The sequence below is a fragment of the Myiozetetes cayanensis genome, unplaced genomic scaffold, assembly GCF_022539395.1.
Source record: "Myiozetetes cayanensis isolate MyiCay16 unplaced genomic scaffold, myiCay2020 scf3, whole genome shotgun sequence".
Classification (NCBI taxonomy): domain Eukaryota; kingdom Metazoa; phylum Chordata; class Aves; order Passeriformes; family Tyrannidae; genus Myiozetetes; species Myiozetetes cayanensis.
Genome location: NW_026087521.1, coordinates 3811677 through 3838861, shown reverse-complemented (window position 1 = coordinate 3838861; position 27185 = coordinate 3811677). Strand labels below are relative to the sequence as shown.

General features: G+C 44.1%; 1 protein-coding gene across 1 annotated transcript; it reads right to left on the bottom strand.

The window, feature by feature from the left end:
• Nucleotides 1–1224: 1224 nt before the first annotated feature.
• ITIH2 (inter-alpha-trypsin inhibitor heavy chain 2) lies at nucleotides 1225–27181 on the bottom strand. Its single transcript, XM_050324024.1, has 21 exons — nucleotides 26993–27181; nucleotides 25363–25437; nucleotides 20220–20255; nucleotides 19339–19511; nucleotides 18524–18628; nucleotides 18034–18196; nucleotides 16308–16415; nucleotides 15425–15553; nucleotides 14631–14747; nucleotides 13244–13412; nucleotides 11900–12025; nucleotides 11423–11604; nucleotides 10150–10335; nucleotides 9534–9673; nucleotides 9018–9190; nucleotides 6483–6617; nucleotides 5453–5566; nucleotides 4272–4470; nucleotides 3672–3844; nucleotides 2542–2653; nucleotides 1225–1590 (listed from the first exon to the last, which is right to left on the bottom strand). Exons 1-21 carry the CDS (start codon nucleotides 27074–27076, stop codon nucleotides 1443–1445), a joined length of 2847 nt encoding a protein of 948 aa, XP_050179981.1. The 5' UTR covers nucleotides 27077–27181; the 3' UTR covers nucleotides 1225–1442.
• Nucleotides 27182–27185: the final 4 nt, after the last annotated feature.

Sequence of the window (27185 nt, the reverse complement as noted above, 5' to 3'; positions counted from 1 at the left end):
TCAAAGAACAGGTACTGAGGGAGAGGAGATGTGTAGGAGAATGATGAACAAAAGAGCTTCTGTATCACTGAAAATAATTACACTTGACATTCTGGAACCTGACAAATTTGAGTGAATATAGTAGACAAGTCATAAACTGCGTGGGGAAGATCAGAGAATGATTACTCACTGCTTGTGTTCACATACAGGCTAGGAAATGGTGGAATTACTGATTTAGGGATTTAAAAACACACTCAGGGGGTTTTCCTCTCCTCACCTAGAGCCTTGCTAAACCAGGGAACTGGCTGCTTTGGGATGTTGGGAAGGCCAAAGCTGATGGATGAGTTCAAAGAAGCAATAAATGGTTTCTAAGAAGTTGCTGACAGTTCTGAGAGTAACTTTGAAGAGACACTTTAAAACCATATTGATCCTCTCACTCCTGACACAGCTGCAACAAAGATCCCATACCAGCTTTTAGTGAAGGAAACCAAAGTTCAGAAGGGCAAAGAGGCTGCTTGAGTCCCTTTCCTGGATTAGGGCTGCTGAAAAAGATACAGCCAATGTTTTTTTCTAAGGTTACCAGAAAGCAGAGTTTTAAATCCAGCTCTCGGTGCACAGACAGGCATATTTGTTCCACTACTGATCTCATTCACTGCTGAATGCTCCTGAAGAGTAAGGGATCCTTTGGGAACCAAGCCCGCTGGAAGGAAAATTTTTAGTATTGATGATTATTTCTATAGTCTGAACATTTCCTGCTTTCATGGATTTGTATCGGTGCGTGAACTCTGTTTCTGATGTTGACATTCTCACAAAAGACAGGCTGGAGGCTGTCTAACTAACTTTAAATAATTTTCCTGCAATATGGCAGCATCAGTTTTTTTCAAGGGCATCCTTCACCACTGGTTAATCCATCCTTAAATCCAGGACCCTCCTCATGATACCCATTCCAGAGCCCATGTTCCTTTTCTTTTAAATTCCCTTTACTTCATGCACCTCCCTTCTTTTTGCTCAGTCCAGCATGGTATGAACTTACATTTTCCCAGCAGTCTGAAAACACAGAAGTGTATTAAACCTGCTTAAATTAAAGTACCAAATAACTCTCAAGCCTGTTTGTGTGTTACCCACACTCCAAGAGCCACAGCACTGTTACAGCTCCGCTGTGAAATGGATTTTACACAACACTTGAAATTTTTAGTGGAGTTTACAACCCATTAAATCAGGCAACGCCAAGAGCAAGACACCTCCTACAACCCAGCGTGTCACTTTATTACAGATTTCATTTCTTAGCAGAAAAGGGAGTTACAGAGCTTTGAAACACTGAGCAGTTACAAAGCAAACAGTAGTGGAGTCGCCTGCAGTCGATGTGGCATGACAGGCTGACAGCTGCTGTTCAGAGGAGTTGTCTGGGCATGAAGGAGCAGATAAGACTTTTTTTGTACTAAACTGGCTTTGTGGTGGAGCATTCAGGGTCTCTTCATGAAGCTGTAGAGGTGGGGGACGAGGTAATCTTTGTAGTGGCCGTCTATGAACCCTTTCCCGCTGTTGTGCACAAACCAGCACGGCACGTCGGTCCCGAGCACACGGTCTGTCCTGTAGTCCTTCTGCACACCCCTGGGAGGGAGAGGACACCCAAAATGAGAGCCACAACATGGCAAGGAGACAAGAAGACATTGGTAATCCTTCTCAGCCATGGCACTGTTCAGCCAAAGCGGTGAAATATGTGTCTTCCACCAGCAAAAAGTGGAAGCAAACACAAAATGCAATTAATTTTACAGTTCTGTGACCTCATGGGCTTTGTGGGGATTCCAGGCAGTTACACACAGGCAGACTGTCCAAAGTCAGGTGCTGGGCAGCTCTAAGGACAGAGCAGTTCATGCTCAAATCTTGTGTTCAGTTTTGGGCCCCTCATCCCAAGAAAGACATTGAGTTGCTGGAGCATGTCCAGGGAAGGGAACAGAGCTGGGGAAGGGTCTGGAGCACAAATCCTGTGAGGAGTGGCTGAGAGAGGTGGGGGAGCTCAGCCTGGAGAAAAGGAGGATCAGGGGGACTCTCCTGATCTCTACAACTCCCTGACAGGAGGGTGGGAGCCAAATGGGGATTGGGATCTTCTCTCAGGTAAAAAGCAATAAGACAAGAGGCAACGGTCTCAAACTGTGCCAAGGGAGGTTTAGATTGGATATTAGGAAAAATTTCTGCACTTAAAGGTTTGTCAGTCGTTGGAACAGGCTTCCCATGGAAGTGGTGAAATTACTATTCCTGGGAGTGTTCAAAAAAACCATGTGGATATGGTGCTTACAGACCTGGCTTTAGTGATAGACCTGTGTCAGGTTAACAGTTGGACTTGATGATCTTAGAGGGCTTTTCCAGTCTTAATGATTCTTTGAAATACAAAAGAACCCAACTTGGAACAAGTGTTTTACCAAATGCTGAACCCAGGCTATCAGCAGAGAGAAAATTGGGATTTTTTTCCCCCCAAGATCCTTGAGACTCAATAAGCCTGCAGACACTGACATCATAAAAGAGCAGTCAGATTTAGAGAGCAATAAAGCACATGATTCCTACCTGGTAACAGTGAACTTGTTGCCCTTCACTTCCATGATGGCTTGTGGTTTCTCTGGAGGTTGCCCAGGTGTTTGGTGGTGGATGGACACTTCTGGTTCAGAGGCAAACTGACCTGATCAGAGAGAGGTTTAAAACTCTTTGTGCATCCCGATCTTTTAAGGTTTCAGGACCTTTTTTCCTTTGAGATCTTCCAGGTCAGCTGCTGCTGGGCCTTTTCGGAAAATCAGACTAGTTTCAGCAGGCAAAACCCTCATGGATCACAGGGCACTGTGTCTCCAGTGCTGTGGGATCACCCACACCAGGATAATAAAGAGCTCTGCTGCTGAGCCGACACACTTGTTCTAAGAAAGCAAATTGGAGCTGCAAAGACTATTTGGGAAAACAACCTCTGCTCTTCAGGATTCCCACACCTTAAAAGGAGCCTTGGTTGGGTCCACCGCTTATAGGGCTGATTTTCTGTATGAACTGAGCCCTTGCTTTTGTTTTATGCCACTGCCAGTAAGGGCCGTCATTCAGGGGAGAGCTGAATTACAGATGTTTGCACAGAAACCTTCTCAGAAAGAAGGTTTGAGGGGTTTGTTGAGGTATTTTTATTTTATTTCTTAGGTCTTTTTAGCAGTTTAGCCAGGTGGGGAAAGCCCTGTCACAGTGTCACCAAGTCTAGTTAGGTCTGTTCTGAAAACACCCTCTCCACCTGGGGACAAGGAATAATCTCCCGGTCCCTGATGTCTTGGAGTGTCCTTGGGAATTTCAGGACATTGCAATTTTCCCCATTCTCTTCTTGAATAATTTTCACACCTTCTCCATCAGGATACAGACACCAAAAAATTAAGGGCATGAAGCTGTGCCAGGAGAGGTTTAGTCTGGATATTAAGAAAAGGTTCTTCATGCAGAGGGCAGCTGGGCACTGGAACAGCCTTCCCAAGGAAGTGGTATGGCACCAAGCCTGCATTTGGACAGTGCTGTCAGGCTCATGGTGGCATTCTTGGGTCTGTCCTGTCCAAGAGTTGGACTCAATTATCCTTGTGCGTCCCTTCCAACTCGGGATTTTGAAATTCACTCAAAGACCTAGAAAAAAAAACCCCTTCCTACTGCCCTGCTGCTCCCACTACCCGACCCCCAGCCCTTACCTATCAGCCCATGGGCTGAAGAAGAGAACTGGTTTTCAGGGGGAATGTAGATTCCCAGGAAGTCAACATTCACTGGGTGTTTCTTCCACACGCGGTGCAGCAGAACCATGAAGGACATCTCCTGCCCCACAGTGATGGTAACGTTGCTTTCCTTCTTCACAGAAATGAGAAGCCTGGCAGAGAGGAACCAAAGGGCAGGCTCAGTTCAGCTGCTCACACAAAAGCTCTCAGGCCCCTTGAGATGCTCTCAGGTATCCAAGAACAACCACACAGAGGTGGCAGATATGCCAGAGGATCCATCAGAGCCTTGAGAGTGGTACCCAGGGGTCTGGCAGGACAGTGCCTAATAGGACAGACACTTCATGCCACCTGTGTTTAAGCAACCAAATCTTGCCCTACAAATTTAAGCTCTTGCTACAGTGAATAGAGATTTTGGAGGGATCCCATCACCTAAAGAGCTGCTGTAGGGTGTCCAACACTGTTAATCTGCAGGTGAATGTCTCCTGGATGTTGTGAGCCATGCCATGGCAGGAACCCTGAAGGTATCTCAAACAGCATTATGTGCTTGTGGGAGCAGGTAAAAACTGCTGCTCAACTTACTGTTTCCTAATGATGTGCCCCGTGTCAGACCAGCTCAGTGTGATGGCGTGAGATCCATCTTTCAGTGTTATCGTTTCTGTGGTGATCTCCACTTTCAGTCCTTTGTTTTTGAAACAAAAACCAATTTTGCCAAAGTATGTGTTGAGTTTCTTATTCTCCACTTTCTTGGCCCCGACGAGCTGCCCATTGACCACAACTCCTGTGAAGAACAGAAAAGCAAAATGCACCTAAATCTTGGAGCATCTCCTGGAGAACTGGAGTTCTGGCCTCAGCAGGGAATACCACGGTATCAAAGGAAACAGGAACCCCTCTGACCTTTTGTTTTCCTTATTTTGCCAGCCAAGAGAACAGAATTATTTATTAAACCACCTCCTGACGCTACTGTTCACTCCTTTGCATAATAATCTGGTGGGAATTGCTGTTCATAAGCCCTTCAGTCCCTCACTGTCTATGAAAATCATGGAGCAGAAAGGGCAATGGAGGGATGGTACCAAAATCCAGCCTAGCTTCACCTGCCCCCAAATGCTCATGGCTTTTCATATAGGACAAGAGAAAACAGGATAAAGTTGTGCCAGGGAAGGTTTAGATTGAATATTAGGAAAAATTTCTTCACTGAAAGGGTGGTCAAGTATTGGAATAGGTTTCCTAGGGAAATGGTGGAGTCACCAGCCCTGGAAATGTTCAAAAAACATGTGCATGTGGCACTTGGGAACACGGTTTAGCCATGAACATGACAGTGCTGGGTTAATAGCCAGACTCAATGATCTTTATGATCTTTTCCAAACTAAATGATTCCATGATCTTGGCTCCTTTATCGGTGTTTGGCCATCCTCACTCCTGCTCTGAATTTCACCTGTTGCAGCTCATTTCTGTAGCCTCTTGTCCTTTAGTTGTGCATCCTGGAGATGTGCCAGGCTCTACCTCTGTGTCCTCTGCTCCAGCCCCAGAATAGTCTTGGTTGCCACCACTGGATTTGATCCAGTTTGTCTACATCTTTCTTGTACTGCAAAGCTCAAACTGGACACAACACTCCAGATATGGAAGAAAATAACCTCAGCCTCTGACCACACTCCTGTCAGCACAGTCCCCCCTGCAGACAATTCCCCTGCTCCCTCCAAACATCCTTCAGACCCCAGATAAAAAATTTGTGTGGTAAAATAAAGCATGTTTTACTCCCTTACCGGTCCCAGGATCAGAAACCAAGTTTAGGATCTTCCCGGGCTCTGAGTCGATATTGAAGCAGATGTTCCTTTGGCTCTTGGGCAGGTGGATGATGAAATGTGGGTCATTGTCAACTGAAACACAGAAAACAAACAAGTGTGAGAAGCAGGTCAGCACCACCTGGCCAGGGGAGGGACACAAAGGCTGAGTGAGACACTTTGCTCAGAGGATTTTGAAGCACCACATTTCAAGGAACAAAAGAACTCCCAGTGCAAAATGCTCGTATAAGTTGGGCAGGTAATGTTGCCTTGCTCACCTTCTTTTCCAAGCACTTTCTTCACTCTCCAAAATCTCAGTTTAACTCTTGAGCTGTGCTCAGAAGGAGTTGGAGAGCTCTTTGTTTGATCACTACACAAATGCACACACTGCACACGGAGTTATTGCAGTTACACCGTGTTTACAGGCAATGGTTCTCACAGCTGGCTCCTTTAAGTAGGCACTAAACTGTGGCAAAGTCCCAAGAATTAACAGGAACCATCAGTCATCAGTGCACTCGGAGATTTTTATCTACCACGGAACACTCATCTGTCATTTACAACAGCAGTAACTCCACAATAGCTTTCATCTGTCATTTTACAGTGGCACTAACTGTGCACCGGCTTTGCCACTGCAGAGAAGCTGAAGTTAAGCAGAGGGAGCAGCCCCAGGCTCAGGGAAGCACACAGCCAGCACTGCTTTAGATCCTATTGGGATCCAAAATAGTTTCATCCTTGCAACTTACAGCATTTTTTTTTTTTACAGGTTCATCTCTTCAAAGCCAAAATTACTCCATAATTTACAGAGAAAAAAAGCTTGATTTGATAAAAAAAAGGCTTGGTTTGGAAGAGACCTGAAAGACGGCCCTGCCAGGGACAGGAATACCTTCCACTAGACCAGGTTGCTCAAATCCCTGTCCAACTGGCCTGGAACACTTCCAGTGATGGTGGTAAGTTGTTAGGTGATGGGTGTTGCTGCCTGGTGTTTCTCTGAGGAGAAATGTTGTATATTTACCTCTGTTGATGCTCAGAGAGGACACAGGAGGACTCCTTTGCTCAGGCATGTAGCTGACTGGCACAGCTGTGACATTGGCCCAGGCTGGGATACCTTTGTTGTTATTGGGTGCATTTGGAGTTAATCCTAGAGTACCTGTTAGATGACAGCCATAATTAGGGTTCTGTAAGCGCTGACATATTAATAGTGTAATTTTTAGAACACTGCAGTAGATCAGAGCCTGATGTCTTTATATCAGTGTAAAGCAGGTTTCCACACCTTTTACAGCGGACAGATTTGTGTAATAAAGCCAGGAGGGATTTACTCCACTATCTCCACTAGTGGATTATGACTTACCAGGGCAGCTGAACCAACCATAAACTACTGGTGAAAAATGGAGCCTGAGTTTTTAGCTCTTATTCATGTGAGGAGCCCCCATTTTAGCAAAGCCCCCAGTGTAAGGGCCCAAGTGTTTTGCCAAATAAAAAGCTGACTTTTAGAAATTTAGCACGTGGTAAAAGCTTTGCTGGCTTGGGTCCTGAATTTGAGGGGCCTGAGAAAAAGTGGGACTCTTCCTGCATGGCCTGGGATGTCCCACATGCATAAAGGTTGCAAAGAAGTGTAAGGATTTAATATAACATCCCTTCTACTTCCCTTCTACCAGAATTCTGTTTCCCTTTACCATGATGGAGGCAGGAGAAAGTGTCCTGTCTCTCCCACTTAGTTCATAAAGCAACATGATCTTAAATGATCCATGAAATGATCCATTTGTTTTAATGGTTGATATTTACTGCTATGAAGAGGAATCAGGGGAAACAAGAACTGGGGAAAAACAGAAGGACAGAAAATTGCACAGCTGAATCTCCTAAATTTCTGTCAGCATCTTCTTCTTTACACAGGCAGTGATATTTCTACTATCACAGTTATATGTGTAAAATCAATCCAGATAGGACAGGAACTAAAAACTGGACAAAAAACTTCTGAGTTCCCAGGTCATACTAATTTCACAGACGATTATGCACAGAGAAGCTGTCCCAGGCACAGTCCAGTTTTGCAACAAGTCTGTCTTGATAACACCAGTCCATCCTTTGCAAAGTGAGAGGTTTCACTGTAAAACGCAGTCTCTGTCTGTGAAGATTCACAGTGCAGCTCTGGTGGGAGTTGTATAAGACAGACAGAAAATTCTATTTCAGATTATCCATTCCATGCCTCACACGTGCCAACGTTTTTGGTACAGCCCATGTGTTGCACAATCCTTAGCCCAGATTTACTTTGATATTATTTTTACAAGCTCTGCCCTCTGCTAAGGTTCAAGAGATTTGTCCCACTGCCCCTGAAATCCATGGATGCTTTGACCCTGATTTCAGTGCTGTTAAGTTTTGACTATTCCATTAAACACAGAGACATGAGATATCCTTTTAAAATCACTTAAATCCTCTGTATCATCTAAATCAAGATAATTATGGTCTGAATTAGTCAGCTGGTGCTGTGTATAATGAGTTGGTTACACATGAATGCAATACATGCTGTTTCTGGGCTGGACTGTTTGGTGGTTGTCAGCTGAAGAAGGCAGACATAAGAACCCCATCTAACTGAGCCAGAACATTTTTATAGTTATCCAGAAGCACAAGAGCTGAGTGTTCTGAATGTGTGCTTGGAATTTCAGTGACAATTCCATGCAGTGTGAAAAGCCAGCTGGATTATGCTGTCTGTTGGTGTAATGTAGGTTTTTTCCTTCCTTCACAACCAACTGTGAATTGTCCCATTCATGAATGGGTTTTAAATCAACAGAATCAGTTGTTCAAGGGGTTAATCTTCTACTCTCAGTGGTTCTGCAACACTGGTGGTGTTTTCCTGACAGTCACAGTTGTGCTTTTCCAAATCCCTGACTGATGAAGATGCTAAACAGCTGCTGTTAAGTTTCACTGGAAGCACGTGGCTGTGCAGGGATGACTCTGCATGCACTGGACACCCAGGGATGTCAGCAGTTACTGACTTTGAGATTGACTCTGGTGTATAATACCAGAACAAGCCAACTCCACATCATTTGGCTGGACATAAGGTTGCTGTATATAACAAGGTCTTTGGAACATGTATTGAAATAAAGGTTTTAAATCCAGAAGTTTAATTAATTAGGGACTCAGTTTTTACAGCAACTCAGATTCCATGTCGGCTTGTGGCTGACTGATAACAATTCAGGAAGCTTCCAAAGTTTAAAAGGGGTGATAAAATATGGTTATGCCAATTCTACAGCTTCAGGGCAGAGAACTAGAGGTGTCTGTCCCAGTGAGAAGATGTTCAATTTGTGACATCTTGGGCTTATTGGAAAAATCATGTCTGCACGGTCAATCCTCACTGAAGCCAATGGCTCCAAGGAGCACCTGCGTAGCAAGATGCTCTCAAGGGGGCTGAAGATCTGGTCAGCTTTCACTAAAAACACAGGTTATCCTTTAAGTGGAAACACCTGGTGTGAACAGTGAACACAGCTGTTCTTCCAACACCAGGAGAACAAAGCCAAAATGAGGAATGCAGTAATGGGCAGAGTGAGACACTGACCTGAGCAGCAGCCCTTCCTGGGGTCTTTGGGCTGGTCTGCCAGCATTATCTCGTCCTTCTCGGCGTTCTCTATCAGCATGGCTGTGAAGGGGGTGACGATATGATGGTCCAGAGACATCTGCAGGATGGATTTGGTGATGTTCCTCTTCAAAGCTGCGGTGGGGGCTGCGTTTCTGGGCGGAAAAAGAAGCAGAAGGCATGGTTAGCAGCTCCACAGGGCAGCTGCCATGGCAGTTCCACCATGGAGAGGTCAAAGAGCCAAACTGGGAGGTGTTGCAAGAAGGAAAGGCTGAGGGTCTATGTGAATGCACTCTCCATAAGGAGACTGTTTTTGGCTTCTGTGGGCTTTGGCATGCACTCAAAGAAGCCCAGCCCAACTGCTGGTCTCAGCAGGGGACCTGTTTCTGCTTCAGAGGAGACTGATACTGAGCTGCTCTCACTCATGGCTTTCACTCAGGCTCTGTAATCAATCCCTCATCCCCACAGACAGGTCTGTTTGACCACACCTCTCCTCACCTCTCTGCCATCATCTGGTTGACAGTCAGATAGGCCCACAGCTTCCTGGTGAACTCGGGATCGGCGTATTTGTCCTTCTTCATGAATCCATCCAGTTCCTCAACATCTCTCAGGGTTTCCATGACCAGCTCTGCGTTTGCCTACGCAGCCAATGAGAGAAAAAGGTAATGGAAAGTGAGCCAGGAGAATGAGGCGCTTTTGAGCTCCCCTCTTGGCATGGTTGGGGTAAAGGACCCACTCTGGCTCTGCCCATGGGCACTTCCAGGTCACTTCTAGAAAATCCCAGCACCTTTGGCTGCCTTAGGATCATCCCTATGTCTTCACAAAGCACAAAAGAAAATCTGTAGTCTTAGTCTGGATTGAATCTCGTTGGCACATAAATCAGAAGGAAGTTCCTCTGGCAGGCTGCAGGGTGCAGGTCCTGACTATTCCTGGCTGTACCTGAAGTTATTATGAAACACTGTTGGACAAACCCCCCATGAGTTTTCTCCCATTCAAAACCTAAGTGGAAAAACCCTCTCCACTGGAAATAACCTTCAGCAGGGAGCCTGTACACGTGAGTGAGTGAACCACCCCAAATTTTCGGAGCAGGTATCCCAGGGACACCTTCACTCACTGCAGTCGCTGTGACGACACTCTCCAGGTGCTGCAGGTTTTCCGTGTCGACCTTCCCAGCCACTACAATCTCTGAGCCACCAAAGTAGTTGTGGAAGCTGCTCTGGGTGACATCTGACACTGACTCCTGGGGGTAGTTGAACTGAATCTTCTTCAGGAGTGGGGTGGAGACCTGGTTGTAGAAATTCTGAGATGGAAGGAGAGAGAGAAGTGAGTTTGTTGTACCTAAAGTGACCCTCCACACATGACACTCTTACTGAAAGGACAACAGTTGACAAAACCTGGAGCCCTAGTGAGCAAGAAGGACTTTCCCTGTCTCAGACTGCAGATTTCTTCATACTTCCACCTTAGTACACTTGTAAGGGGGTACAGCAAGAATATCTGGTCCAAGTCTTGTGAAACTTAAAGGATGATCAGAAGCTCCTGGGCTGTGCTTTTCCTAGACCTAAAAGGCTTGAGCACAGGTGTGTATGGGCCTGAATCCACTCTCAGGCTGGTCACCTCTCATGTAAGACACACAGCTGCTTCCCATCTGATTCTTGTCAAGATATAGACCAGTGTCTGATTTTTACTCACTTCTGTGCTGTGACTGTGTGTCCCTTTCTGCCCCTGTTGTACCTGGCTGATGTGAACTGGGATGTGTGCAGGGCTGGGCTGAGCATATGGGACCAGAGAGGGAAAACAGGTACCCAAGCAGTGCTGTGCCTGGGGGCTGCCTCATACACAGGGGTTGTGTTCTCAGGGCTGCTCTGCTTGGCAGAACACCAGCTAGTGTGTCCTGGCCCACCTGTGTGGGAAAGCAGTATGAGAAGCCTGTATACATGGTGAAATCATTGGATACTAACAGCATAAGGATGTCAGAGTTTGGTCAGGAGGAGTTCTTGCTCACAGACTTGGAGCCAGAGCCTCCTTGAACTGAACTTTTTCTTACACTAGCAAGGTTTGGATTGTCATTTTGTGTTTATATCCAGGCCTTTTATTAGTGCTGAGATGGTCTAAATTAAAATCCAGGCCTTAATTTTAATTCAGAAAATCTTTTTTTATAGCCAGGGTTGTTTTATAGAATATTAATCCTACAGAGAGAAGTAAAGGTTGTGCTATAGACAGTAAAAAAACCTGTAACTAGGAGAACTTAAGGTAAAATACAATTGACATCTTGTAGGACTCTGCAGGAGGAATTATGCTTTTTGTGACCCTCTTTACAGTGGAGTTACCCAGCTCCACAGCTGTGAACAGGACAGTGGAGTTTCAGAGGCAGTGGGGCAGAAACACACCTTCATTTGGGCAGAAGTCTCCTGATTTCCAAAAATCCTCTGGGCCATGCCACGGTTGTCGGTTGCGATTCTCTGCAGGAAATCGTAATCCACATCAAACCCAATCCCAAGGCAGAAGAGAGAGAATTCATCCTTTATGCTCTGCTTCACGTTCTTCTGGATCGTTGTCAGCTTCAGCTCACCTTGGAGAGACAGAGAGGGGCACATTCACCTGAGCAACAGAGGAATCTCCTTCAAGGTGAGCACATTCCTGCTCTTCCAGTGTCTCTGGTTCTCCCTTAACTTTAGGGAAATCTAGACAACCATCCCAAATTTCCATTTTGCAGTACCTGCAGCAACATTTAAGTTTCTCCTGGATGGAGATTAAGAAATGGTTCTCACTAAAGATAATTTGTTTGGACTCTTTTTTTGGTACCTGATACATTTTCTCAGGCTAATCCCACTGGCCTTTCTTCCCACTCAAAGCAGAGTCCTTACCAACTGTCGGGTCTCCATCAGACACCAAAACGATCATGGAGACTGAGTTGGGGTCCAGCATGCCTAAATTTTGCGCTTCATTCAGGATGAAAGTGGCTCGGAGAAGAGCTTCGTTGATATTTGTGCCTGTCAAAGACACAAGGGAAGAAAATGAGTTTGATTCTTGTCGAGTCCAGATCAGTTCTAAGGTTATGGTGGAATTAACATGGACAAGACCTGAGATCAAGGCAGCAAAACCCCTCCTCTGTGATGCTTATGGTACACCTGCCTGCACTCTGGCTTCCTTTATCATCCCAGGCTGTCATCTTCATGTGGGCCCTCCCATTCCCCCTCACTAATTCTGGCAGGACCATTTGAGGTGTTGGAAAGTATTTGCTGTGGGGAGAGTTAGTGGGTTTGCAGGCAGGTGATTGAATGAGAGCATGAAGAAATATTCTTTTCTGGCCACCAGCCCATTGCTTGGGCAAGAAGAGGTGTGTGTTTGCTGAGTTTATCTAAAGGCTTGATTTGTGGCATGGAAGGGGCAGAGGAAGAAATCACTATGAGAGTAACAGGAATCTGATGGCTGAGCAGTCAGAAAATAGGTATTGTCTTTCTCAAGGAAGAAACAATCAGTGAATCCAGAGACAAGACAATAAAATGCTGCATTGAAACTGGCTGTTCTGGATGGGGGCAGGTGTCTAAGCTTATCTCTTGATTCTTATGGGGGAACAAAGTCAGACAGCATGGTTTTCTGTTCCCAGCACATAGATGATTTTGGGCAAGTCTATAACTTCATGTTGCCAGTGAAAACTTGCAGCTACTCCTGTTTTTTACCCAAGTGAGGTGCACTTGGGCTATTGATCCCACCACTTCTGGGGGAAGAAGCCCTAATTCACATGTGACCATTCTCAGGTGCTTCTGTGGCTTTTAACATACCAATCACCCTTTGTTTCTTTGCTGTCACACGGATCTCCATCAGTCAGGGTCAAGTCTACAATTTAGAGCCAGTGGGGAACCTGGAGTTGGGCTACTTATGATGTGCTTTACAAAGGCATGAGGTGGACTTGACCTTTCAAGGAACTTTGGGATCTGTGAGCCTGGAGGTAGGACCTAATGACTAAAGGCAGCTGTTCTATGGCCTGTGTTCTATCTGCCCTACCTTTATCAGTAGAAGGAAATGCCATCCCATCCCCTAGCACATTAAAATGTAATTCTTGCTCTCATTCAGCCCCAAGGCATGCTTTTCCTACCTTGGGAATCAGACTTTTTGTTAGGAATACCCTGCCAATCTGAAGGCTGTCTGAGGTACCCACTCCTGTGCTCTCTAACTTCCACGAGCACCTTGCAATCAAAACCTCATACCCCCATTGGGATGGATTGTCTGGATGTACTTCTTGGCATCTTCAACCTGCGCTGGGGTGGCTGAGACCAGATTGTCTCTCCAGCATCGGACGTTGTGGTTGAAGTCGATGAGGGAGAACTGATCAGCAGCTCGGAGCTCACTCAGAATTGCCTTCATGGCCTCGATGGTCTGAGGAGAAATTTGAGAGAAGGTGAGTTTGTATTTCCTGTTGCTAAAAGCATCTTCTTAACTTGTGACTACAGGCAAATAGTTGCCTCTGAGGAATAGTCACGTGAGCACTGAAATCCCAAATAGAATTTGCTGTCCAAATCTCCCCCTTTTTTGTTTTTCTTATACTTCTTGCATAAAGTTGGATTTTTCGCCAAAGAAACACAGGAAAAATGCAATTAGGAAGATTAAGCTCATGTGACTCAACCCAGCCTTGCTAAATGGAGTGAAGTGAGAAGGAGCAGCACCGGTGGTTCAGGAGAGAGCACCTGCTGGGATCAGCTCAGGAGACTTAGCTCTGTCTGCAGTGCAGTTGTTTCAGGCTGGGTAAGGTCTCTTTGAAGATGGGTGATTTAAACAAGTGACAAGCAGCCTGTCTCCCAGTTTTGCAGCACTGATTTCCCCCAGGAAGCAATCTGCCAAGACTCACCATTGTGCTCCGAAGCAAATTCAAATATACCTGGATCATCCCCAGCTAATGTTTCTCTAGTCAGTCCTTAAAACCCTTCAGTGACACATGATATGCCATCTCCTGAACTCCCCGCTCAGAACTACAGAGTTTTTCCTAATATATAATATAAACCTCTCCTGCTGTAAATCCTTCTGATTCCATCTTATTCTACTGTGGGTGGGCATGATTGTCAGTCGATGATTTTCCCTTTCAGAACAATTGTTTGCATATTTGGAGGCTGATTATGTCTCTCCAAGTGTTTCCTTTCGCAGATTAAATGTTCTTATTTTTAATATTTCTTTCCCCCTCTCTGGGTTGTGTTGTCTAAACAATTCTTACTGCTCTTCAGAGGGCTGTCAGCAATTTGTCCACATTTTGAAAGCAGGGATGTAGTATCCCCACTGAGACTTCCCCAGGATTCAATAGGGAAGATTAGAGAAAAAGGGGTCAGAACCTTTGCAAAATGTTTTGTGATGTCAATTAAAATTTTAATTTAGAGCTAAAATCCGTATTATGATGGCACCACCTCTTTCTTGCAACATAGAAGAGTAAAATCGTGGAGTCTTTGATTCACCAAATATTCTCCAAATTCAGTGAGATTTTCAGTGGAGTAAAGAGTAAAGAATTAAACAGGTATTTTGTGTTCCAGTGTGTTACAGGATTGCATGGTAAAGCACATGGGAAAAGTTGGCAGGAGGCTTATTTTGCAATAGAGGTCAAACACCTACTTGTTTCATTTTCAGTCCCCACATGGAGCCACTGACATCTATCACAAATAAAATGTTTTTGGGCAGTGGATCAAGATTTTCTGGAGCAAAGAAGTGAATGAAATATCCATTAAAAATCTGCAAAATAAAATAAAAATATCACGGTGAAGTGAGCTATAGAAACGATTTCAGAAAACTCAAGACAGCAGGAGCACAGAAAATTCTTATTTTCTTAATGAGCCAATTATTTTTCCTTATTTTATTTTACTATTCTTCTTTATTGTCCAATTCTAACTTTTGGCTCTGCAGGTCTCTGCAGCCTTACACCATTTATACTCCACAGTCTTTACTTTTCATGAATTAAAGTCTGATTCTCAGACAACTGCCATGCCCTAGCACAGGGAGGAATGAAAACCATTTTAAAAAAAGACTGTTCTGCCTGTAATAATTCAATCTCGTAACTCAGCTTCATGTTAACATAAAAATAGTGATGTTCTGGTTGTCTCCTTGTGATGTGCTGGTACAACATCCAATAACTCTGATTCAACATTAAATCACCAGAGTGCTGTTAGGTATAAAGACACTGGATTTTGGACACGACAGGATTCTGCTCCTGACTATGTGTAAGCCCATGTCTTAGTCATAAATTAAGTAAATCCATTCTGCCCACTTAAAAATCTCTCTGTTCTTTCAGTTGGACACAGAGCTTGTTCTCATGCTTATGCTCCTGAAGGATGAAGTTTGGCACAATTTGCTTAATGACAGCGATTCTTGTACTCCCAGATCTCTCTTCCCAGTGGAACAGCAACACTTACTTCCAGTTCTCCACCCGTGGTTTCCCTGTTCACGTCGTATTGCACCACAAAGTTTCCATCCACTGCTGTGGATGAGCACGTGGGGCATTTTCGTTGTTGGGCCATCGTTGGCTTGAAGGAAACGTGAGCCTTGAAATGAGAAGAGATCATCAGTCAGTCAGGTGATGTGTGAAAGGTGGATGATTGAAAACACAGAGAGTCCATCTCTTCATGAAATACCTGAATCTCACTGAACGCTTTTCTGTTTTCATTAGTTGTACTCTCAGTTTAAGCTAAAATGGACTCCAAAGAAAAACAGCCTGGATATGTTGATTCAGCAGTAGCAACTGTGACACAAATAACATGACCCGTCTACAGCACCAAATATTTCAATTAGAGCTGCGCAAAGCATTTCTAGTAAGTAATGCATTGACTTATTTAACATTTTCCTGGTTGAAACTCTCCATTTTATCATTTTATCAATATTTTTAATAGATTAAAACTATTTTAATAGATTTTTTTTTTCCCCAAAAAAACAAGAGCTCTTTCTCTGTAAACTGAGCATTGGGAAAGATTTTAATTAGTCACTTGTTTAGTCACACAGACTTTATGGCTTTTTTCCCCCTGTCTTAACTGGATAACTTAAAATTTCCTGAGAAGATAAGACCTAATATAGCCCCACAGTACCTCTGAAATAATTTGCTAAATTGGGAATCTGGGTGAAAGAGACAGAAATTTGAGCCTGTATACCAAGAAACAATAGTGCCTGGAAGATAATTATGGCAGTAAAGACAGACTTTTGCCATATTTTTGCATGATCCCAGCAGGATGCTGGCCAGGACCGCATAGGGCCCAAGTGTAAAAAGTGAAGTTTTCATGCTCTTTCCAGTCTGTGACTGGTTACCTTTTTCTCTCCCTTGGAGATGGTGGTGATTCCATCAAAATGATCTCCGAGGGAATTGGGAACGTGCACGTAGCGAAGTCCCTGCGGCTCAATAATGCGGACGTCCACCTAAAGGCAGGAAGGGAGGACACTTAGCATGGAGCAGTGCCAGGGTGGCACCAGGGCCTTGGGAACTCTCCACAGGCAAACTCCAGCGAGGGGGAGGGTTCCCCTTGAGGATGCTCCAGTAGGGCCAACCCCATTCATGGTGGGGACCCACACAATGCTTAAAATTGACCATGGTAGAAAGGTAAGACAAAAGTGTCTGAAGAACGGAAAGAATTTGGGAACAAAACCACAAAGGAAGCATGAGGTTACTGTGCCTCAGTGCTGCTCTGGGTTAGGAAGCCAGGAGGAACTCTCTGTCATGAGTTCTCTACTCCTGTACTCATGCAGAGAGTATGTTTACTTTTGTTTGGTTGGCCAAGGTGATTTGGAAAATAGATTTTTTTGTCCTGTCAGCCTGAGATAAGGCCTTTGTCCTGGTTGTGTTTCTGAATAGTTGGTAAGACAACCAGGAGGCAGAGCATGTCCTTTCCAGCAGGACTAAGTCAGGCCTTTGGACAGCTTGAAGCGGATCACAGCCTGCACCCAGGAAATGTGAGCAGCAAATTTTCCTTGTGCTGAAGCCATGGAAAGATGGGGAAGGCATTTATGAAACAGCAACATAAGAATGGTCAGGTGGAAATGTCCAGCAAGCCCTGCATCTTGTGTCTCTTGATGGAGGAGAGAGGAGACCTCCAGATGAGTATAAGAAAGAGGGTAAGATTAAGACTGCACAAGAACAAGTAACAATAGTGCACATAGTTCTGGTGCCCCCAACACAAGAAGGGCATGGAGCTGTTGGAGCAAGTCCAGAGGAGGGCCATGAAGTTGATAATGAGACTGGAGCACCTGCCCTACAAAAACAGGCTTAAAAAACTGGGGCTGTTTAGCCTGGAGAAGAGAAGGTTGTGTGGAGACCTCACAGCAACCATCCAGTATCTGAAGGGGCTACAGGGAAGCCAGAGGGGCTCTCCATCAGGAACTGTAGTGACAGGACAACGAGTAATGGGTTCAAACTGAAAGAGAGGAAATTTAGGCTGAGTTATACAAAAGAAATTCTTTACTGTGAGGGTGGTGAGATCCTGGCACAGGCTGCCCAGAGAGGTTTTGGATGTCCCATCCCTGGAAATGTTCAAGGCCGGATTGGACAGGGCTTTGGGTAACCTGGTCTACTGAGGAGCAAATGTGTCCTGCCTCCTCTCATACTTGCATAGCTGGGCATCTCCTGAATCGTGACTGACTCACATCAGAACCACTTGCAAACAAGCTTTGACATATATATGTGCTTGTTTGAACTTGCCTTGACTGAAGGAAAACAAACAATATTGATATTTATTTGGAAATGTGCTTTTCATGATAATCCCAGTTTCATGAGACGGTGCCCTATGAGAGTTGGTGATCTCTGAAAAGTTGTTCCTCCACAACCAGGAGATGGTTTCTCTTAGAGTCATAGAATCATAGAATGGTTTGGGCTGGAAGAGACCTTAAAGATCATTTAGTTCCAACCACCCTGCCATGGGTAGGGACATATCCCTGACATGGAGATGAAGTGTCCTGCTATGGGGCTCGTAGGAGCCACGGCTGCTTTCTCAGCAAGGATTCACCTGTGGGGTTCTGCCTTCACACACCAGCCCTGCTTTACCTCCATGTGCTTGGCCAGGCGTCCTGGCTTCACAGAGATGATGTGCTCGTAGGAGCTCAGTCTCCTCCGAATCATTTCATGATAGTGAAGCTGGAACTGGATCCTCATTCCAGGGGGCACGTTCACTTCGGTTTGGAAGTTTTCCATATCCAAGGCATTGCTCCTGAAAAGTCAGCTGTGGGGTTATTTTTGAGAAAACACAAGGAGGAAGAAAGCTTCTCTGCATTTTGGTTTAGACTGATGCATTTGCTGAGTCTGATTCTAACTGTGGCCTGTATCAGGGAGCTGCAATGGTCTCTCAGCACAGTATGTTTTAGCAAGATGGAAGCAGAAACACAATTTAAGTCCGCGCTAATTAAATATCAGAGCTGCTCTACGAAAGAATTTCCCTTCCCAGGATTCCCCCTCATCTACCTCCTCCTGAGATGGGTCACCTCAGTTCTCCTGTGAACAAGTCCAGGACAAACCCCATATGCCAAAGTCTTTATACCTGACTATTCCAGCAGCTTTGCCTTTGGCTTTTGCTTGGGAGTACATTCTTCTGGCTTCAGATTTTTCTCGAATGTGGCTGGTAAATGTTATCCCATTGATATCCCTAGGAGAGAGAAGCACAGTCAGTTTGAAAAAAAACCCAACTTTACAATAGACCGTTTCTTCACTTCACATCAGTGAAATCTAAGCTGGTGGGAAATGAAATAAGAAGATTCTTACTTAACCCCGAAGTAATCAAATCTGATTTTCACTAGATCTCTATCTTTTTCCCTACCTGCTTTTTATTTCAAGTAGCCAGCACTGTTGTGCTCTGAGGAGGATCTGTTCTCCTCCTCCTCCTTCACGCCTTCCCCATGCTTTGGGCAGGGCAGGAAGTTACTGGTGCCATGGCTGGTGTGGGACATGGATTGGGACACATCTCCTGACCAGCCAGCTGGCAGCTGCCTCTCTGAATTTATAGTGAACCAGGATAGTTTCTGTTCAGTGAGGGCTCTAATTTGGGTGTCTCTCCTTTGATCTGGTGCCAACTTGCACAGCACATGTGGCCTATTCCATTTGCACGGCCTATTCCATTTGAGGCTTTTTGTCCAATTTTATTGATACTGGCCAGTGGCCCAATAATTACCAGGGAGGAAGAGCTGGACAGACAGACAGACAGACAGACTGATGGCATGAGCCTTTTCTCTTTGAGAAGGCCTGCTAAAATTACAAAGAACCAGTAAAATAACGAGGTGTTTTGCTTTTGCAAATACTCCCTTCCCACCCCACTGAACACTGCCCAGAGCACAAGGCTGATACCTGCCCGCTACTTACATAGTGAAGTTGTCAATAAAAGCTCCTTTGGGGACTTGCACATCAAACACTATGGGCTGGGGCCGTTTTGCATTATTCACCATTCTGGCTTGGATCATTGTGTTGGCCAACCGAGATGTTATGGTGGATTGAACTTTGTAGCTGTACAGACCTATCTTGTCATCGTCCTCCCCCTGAAATTGACAGAATTACTCTATAAATTTAGGACATCAATAGGAAAAATGCCCTTGAGGGCAATATCAACCTTTTTTTATTATAGTCTCAGTGCCTAATTTTTAACTGCTGTTAAAAATGGCAACTAGGTGAGCTCAAGTGAGCTCAAGTTCCAGACATCTCCATATTTTACCTGGCAATTGTGGTAGGATACTCATGTAAATATAATTCATTATAACATTTCAGCTGAAAGAGGGAATGTTTTCCTTGTTTTTCACCATGCAACCAGTCCCTGGAATGACTCTATTGATGCAGGGCAGCATGTAAAGCTATGCAGTAATCCTCAGCATCATATACTGAGAAGGAGAGAGCTCACATTTTCAACGAAAGTCCTAAATAAAGGAGACCTGAAGAATTGGTTACTGACCTAGTGCTGTAAATGGTTAAACCACAGCAGTGGGAGAACAGTATTAGACTGGTCTATTAAGACATTGTCTAATCACTATTGATGCTTATTTCTTCATATTTACCATACCCTTCTCCCTCCAAGAGCAGATGTATCAACAGCATTGTGCAAACAGTGCTCTGTTTAAAGAAAATAGGTTAATACCCAACTGGCAGTAAAAACAAGGAACTGAACAAACAGAAGGATTGATTTCCAAAAAAATGGTTAACTAGAAAATCACTTTGTTCGGTATCATTGTCCACAGAGGAAATAAAATACTCACCAGATCTCCAACGTACCCCCAGTCAGATGTGCTTCGCTGGAAAAGGAACACATGGAGGAGGTATTTTAGCAAAGCTGAGAACACAGACTGGCTGTTTCAAAACAGGGATCAGAGTGTCTAAAAGCTGCTTTGTAAGATTAGGAATCACAGAATCATTAAGGCTGAAAGAGACCTCTGAGATCAGCAAGTCCAACCATTAACTGAACACTCCCAGGTCCACCAATAAACCACGCCTCTAAGCACCACATCTACATGCTTTCTGAATACTTCCAGAATAGTGATTCCCCCACTTCCATGGGAAGCCTGTTCCAGTGCTTGACAACCCTTTCAGTGAAGAAATTTTCCCTAATATCCAATCTAATCCTCCCTTGGTGCAACTTGAGGCTGTTTCCTCTTGTCCTGTCACTTATTGCCTGGGAGAAGGGACTGACCCCTATCTGGCTACAATCTCCTGTCAGGGAGTTGTGAGAGCAAGAAGGTCCCCTCTGAGCCTCCTTTTCTCCAGGCTGAGCCCCCCAGCTCCCTCAGCTGCTCCTCATCAGACCTGTGCTCCAGACCCTTCCCCAATTTCATTGCCCTTCTCTGGATATGAATGAGAATTGGTTTGAGATCTCAGACTTAGTTCAATATTCCTTTTGTCTTATTTTATCTATTTCCACATGAAATGTTGGAACATGCAATCTCACAGTTGTGACTCAGAGCCTCTCAAAACCAGGACATCTCTCTTCCTCTGTTTTTATTTTTCTATTATAGAAAACATAGAACAAAAACATTCTTCCTGAAGCCAAAACATGCTGGCAGAAAGTCATCCTCAGACACCTGAGCTTTTAACAGAGAAAAAGCTCTTTTTAGAGCTTTTTTTTGTTTTGTTTTGTTTTCTTTTTAGGAAAAGTGGAAAAACCTCAAAATCCAGACCATTTTAGCTCATTTTCACTTACAATATAGAATATTTATTTATATATTATATGCAACGTGTATGTATTAAAAGCCTTATTGTATAATTGATATTACATTTATATTGGTGTACATATGAAAGTTAGTTACCTATGCACTGCTTAGAAGATCTGAAATTGCCCGTTAATGGTTGTGCTCTTTCCCCCTGTCCTATGAATAGTTCCATTTGGAAATTTCTGTGAAGAGGTGGTGACATCTTGTGGCCATTCGAATAATTCTGTTTAATTCCCTAAAAAAACTCACACAAACAATCCTGGGGTGGGATTTGGCTCAGCAAGCCCTAGGGGGAGATGAAACTGTTGGACGTAGAGATCCTACTTTGGTGTTATCATCACAATTAGGCAAGCTCAGCTTTTCAAGGTCAGTGGTGTGATCTCCCTCGTCTGAAAATAAATACCCTGGTTTGGTTGAATGAGTCCTACCCCAAACCATGCTGGCTGTAGGGATTAGAGGAGTGGGCACCCACTGCTGCTGGCAGTGCCCAAGGACACCACCCTGGCTGTCACCTTGAGATCCAGCAGATCATGAGGCTCCTGTAGGTTCTCCATGATATCTGACACCCAGGAAGGTGTCTTGGACACCCAGATCCATACCTGCAGGCAACTGGGCTGAGCCATTCAGCTCCACAGATTACAACAAAAACTTGGGGAGACTAGTTCAGGTATCTGTGGCTAAATTATAAAAACAAATATACAGGTCTCATCTAAGGTTTCAGTAGCACCTGAATCCAAGGGGACACAAAACCACAGAAGATGCTCATGAAAATGGCATTAGTCACATGATGCACATAAAGCTTGACCTACAGCTATTAAGTTCACTTGATGCTAATTAATACAGTGTTTCTAGGGAAAGCTTGTGCTGTATAAGAGATGATGATGTCATGGCAAGATCATTTTAAAGAGGTGATTTTAAGGATCCTTTAAAGCCACATAGAGAGACCACACAACTTCCATCTGCCTGAGAACAAATGCAGGATTTTATTTTCCAGCTATACAGGCTCTGCCTGAACCATTTGGACTGGGATTTCAGGATCTGGAATTTTATGGCTCTCGAAACCCTCTGCAAAGCCCAGTGGGCTGATCCTTGCTCAGTCTATCCTAACACCCCACAAACTTCCCTGTATGTGTGATGGACTTTCACATCTGATAAAGAACCAGACCATGAAGAGTGACTGTTCATGGCGTGTATGTCCCCACACATCCTCTTGGCATAGGGAGCATCAACAGCTGGAATACAAATTAATATTAAACAAACCTTACTGAAACAAATTTAATTTTCAAAAGATGAAGGCTAAGACCTTAGCACAGAGGGGATTTGTTTTATTGGGGTACCTTTCTAGTTCTCAGCTTAGGGTTCCTGACCCACTTTAGGAATGGCTGCTTAAAGCTTTTGAGCTGTCCAGTTTTGCTTCCTGATGGTTTTTGATGGGTGGAAGAGAAGAGGGAGGTGCTGATGGAGACAGGAGCTGATCACTTGCACACACAGTGACTCCCACAGCTGTTGTTAGAGGTCAGACATGGGGCAGGCCAACTATACCCCTTAGGATCTCAGAGGCTGCAGAGGGCAGCCACTCCAACAGGTCAGCAGGACAGACCTGTGTCTTCAGGTACCTGAATCCTAGAATCATAGAAACACAGAATCACAGAATGGTGTGGGTTGGAAGTGACCTTAAAAACCATCTCATTCCAATCCCCCTCCCATGGGCAGGGACACCTTTCACAGGACCAGGTTGCTCCAAGCCCCTGGAGCATCCAACCAGGCCTTGAGGATACCAATACTTCAGGTCTGGGTGCTGATGTGGTTACTGAGAACATGGGCCTCTGTGGCACATGAGATCTGTGCTGTTTTCTGGCATGAGGATTCATGGTTGATCCTTTAAACCACATCCAGACCTGCTGATGATGGCACTGCACAGAAAGAGGATCTTGTGCCGTATCTATCTAGTGTGTGTCAAACTGCTAATTAGGATGGAGACTGTTTGAAGGATCTGGTCTGACAGATACCAGGCCCTGTCATCAGGTACTGGGACCTGTCTTCTCCTGAAACCTGTGCAGGCTTATGGATATTTAGCCCCTTACACTGATCTTTGTTTAAATCACTGTGCATGAATGTCACAGCTACTTGGTAAAACAAGGAAAGCAGATTCAGAGACATTCTACTGCATTTGACAGAAATTAACTTGAGAAACTAAAACGAAGATGAGATCTGGAAGTGTTCAAGGTCAGGCTGGATGGGACTCTGAACAACCTGGTCTAGTGGACGGTGTCCCTGCCCATGACAAGGGAGTTGGAATTAGATGGTTTTTAAGGCCCTGTCCAACCCAAACCATTCTATGATTCCAACCTCTCTCTCATTTTTCCTTCCTGTGCTGATCCTCTTGGAGAGGAAACCAGGCAGGCAGAGCACTGAGGAAACAGATGTGATTTCACCTGGCTCTCAACAGGCAGATATCAGGACCAACACAGGGGAGGAACATCCTGCCTCACAGTCTAGACACAAGCTGCATTATCTGTCTCTAAACAGAGATAACACCTGTGCACCACCACATAGAGGTTCACAAGGTCACCTGCATTCCAGCCCACGGGACACTCTGCTGCTGTGGTCACGAGGACCACCCACATACCTGCGACACAGCATTTCTGGAATTACTTAGGAACAAATATTTTTCACCAGAATACCTGATCTGGACCTAAAAACTAATTCTGTCTATTTAGAGATAATCAGTTGGGTCTGCAGAGGAGCTCTCTTGTCCTGTTGCCCATGGGCTAGTGACTTCACTGGGTCTACCTCATTGTAGAAAAACATAACTCTGAAACAAATATTTGGAAGACAACCTTCCTCTAATGATGAACAGTAAATAACTGTGTGCCTGCTGTTGGTCAAGAGCTCATGTCTCAAGATATTTTGCACAGTTCATTTTAGTCTCATTGATTATCTTTTATTCTGACTCAACTAACATAAAGGTAGATGAGATCTTAGTTCTACTGGTTTGCAAAGATTCATTTGATAGGTAAAGGATGGGAAATGATATATGGGAATATAAGCAGTAACTGGTGTAATAAAACCACTGGTAGAATTGCAAATTACTGCACGCATATGTCTACACCTCTGTGTACCTGGAATTTTTGGGAAAAGAGGCAACATAATACATATGGCATTAATACAGACATGTTAGGAAGAGATGATGCCCTGAAGAAGTGCAGCTAGAGAGGATTTCTGCTTGGATCATGATTAAATTACTTAAATATTGGCCTGGCAAATGTGAGTGGGCTTGACTCATGCTCATGTTAAAATCTGCCACTTTCTGCCTCTGTAATGGGGGTCTTCAGATGTCAATAAGTTCCATTTACACTCTGTGTGGGGCTCCTTTGGAAAAGCCTCAGGATAAAGAAGAATCAGGTTTGCCTGTGTGTAACTTCAAAGATGCTGGGAAATCCAACTTCACTCAAGAGGATCTTTTGTTTTCCCTATATTGAACAAGCTCAAGAAAGGCAGCACCAGAGCCCGGTGGAGGACAAGGTCCACTCTCATCATCATTTCTTTCATGCAGTGTAATAAAATTTAATACCTTCAAACTACTGATTTCATGATTATTATCATTAATTGCTACCATGTAAAACACAGGAAAACTCCTTCAATGCTGTTTCAAAGGTTTCTCTTTCCCAGGCTTACAGACTATAACAATATGCAACCCATCAGTGGGCTGGAAACAAACTTTCTGTCCTGGTCTCAGACTCCACCAGCTCATCACCCAGGTGACACTGTGCTGCACTGGAGCGTAGTGTCACATTTTCTTTACCAGAGTTAAATAGGAATGAACTTACTACCTGCAGGACTGAAAGGTTTCAGCCCACACTGCCAGTGTCTGAAGTCCTTCTCTGTTTTTTCATGGAAAGGCCTCACCAGTACCAATGGGATTTTCACCACACATGAAGTTAGACAAGCATTTCCATTATTTATCATCTGAACTATGTTCCTTAGGGAGAGATATGAAACAAAGCCTTGTTGTGCTTAAAGAATAGTAGCAGTTCTTATCCCAACAAGAGATATGGAAGTCTCAATGCCTTTAGGGACCTACTGGTCCCTCCTGATTGCACACTCACAACCCTTGACATGGAAAAAAGCCTCCTGGAAAGAGTTCCCAGGTATTTTTGATTCCCTTTTTTGGAAGCATTTCTGGGTACTGTACCTGGTACCTGCCATTTCTCGTCTTGGAGCTTGAAGGAAATCCATCAATTTCTAGGTCAATCAAGTTTTCCACTTCCTAAAGGAGAAAGAGGAAGAAAGAAAGAGTTGTTGCTGCCAGCCTTGGTGTTTGACTTATCACTTGATTTATTATTGATTAGCTCTTTAGTAGAGTTCCAAAGGGAATTTACCTCCCCTTGCTGCAAGTGAGGAGCAGATGCACAAACCATCTCAGACAAAATCCTTCAACCTCAATCACTCAATTTCCCTCAGAGGCCAACAAGCTCTATAAATTCTTATGAGATCATGACCTTTACCGTCATTTTATGGACTTTCCTTCTAAAACAAGGAGTAATATTTAACATGAAATAACCATAAAGAGCAAGAGGCAGATGATTATCATTAGGATGGGTCTAGCCATGGTAACTATAGCATTTCAGACACTGATCTAGCTTAAATCAGCAAGTTCAGAGGACTTCTGAGAATTTCTGCTCAGACCAGTAGAAATTGTCTCTGGTTTTACACTAATGTAACTAAGAACTAAATTTATCCTGTTGACAGCAAAAGAACATCAGGTCTTTTCCAAATGCAAAGCTGCGCTGATTCCATTAGAAGTGTAGTTCTTACACCACGGCAATAGTCTTAATTAAATTTTGTTATGAGTTTAATTTATGGCACTAAAGAAGTTCAAGTACATGAGTTCCTTACCAACTTACATGATAATATACACACAAAGGTTTGCACAAAATTAACTTAAATTATCTAAGCACATTGATGTTAAACTGATACCACAGGTCTGGAATATTTTTCCTCAGAATTAAAAACTTAAAAAAAAAAAATGTTGCTGTGCCATGAAAAGTCTTGTAAGAAGAAAGAAAAACAATATAGCCCAGCTCACTAGGGATTTTTATTAGTCCTGCAAAGGAAAAGAAACCTTCACATCATCCCTGCTGACTTCACAGAAATAATGTAACACTGCAATGTGGAAATTGGTGTAGACACCCAAATCTAAGTTCACCTGAGTCCAGGGGTTTAGATTTGGACTCAGTTTCAGAGTCAAAGCTAGTAACTACTTCTCATGGTCATTGTATTAACTCAGTTAAGCTCTTCCATAAATCATCTCATCCCTCTGCGGAGGAATGTACAGTCAATAGAGTCTTCATATTTGAATTACTGTTAACAATAACCCCACTCTGTATGAACCTTTGCTGAAGATCATAGTGGTCCACACAAGACATCCCATCCACAAAGATGTCTAGTTGTTTTATTTCTGCTTATTCCATGGAAACAGGATATAAAATATGCTGAAGGTCTGACTATAGAGGCCCAGTGGAACGTACAAAGGTTAAAACCGCCAGAAAAGGTAACATTGGAGTAAAAATATGAAACCCGCTTGAAAAGAAAGTTGGAGTCATGCTCATGCTATCCCCACTTTAATATTATTAAAAAAGCAACACTACGAATGACAGGTGAAAACCAACTATCAGAACAATCCCAATTACAGATAAAAGCAGAGGAGAATCCACGGGGCACCAGCAGAGAGGTGAGGCAGTGACCCAGTTCTTCTCCCACTGTGGCTCCCATAGCCACTTCAGCAAGGAAGGGAGACCTAGGCCCTGCCTTTGAATACTCACATCTGGGATTTCGTCGATAACAAGATCAAAGCTTCCTACTCCAGAAACGAGGGACAAAACCAGGAAGCAGATCAGAACCTTCATCTTCCTCCAGCTTGTCTCCTAAGAACGGCCCCGCGCAGGTAGCAGACACAAGTCCTTCCCTTCTCTGAGACAAGTTCAAGGAAACAGCTCAAGTTATGCGGTATTTTGA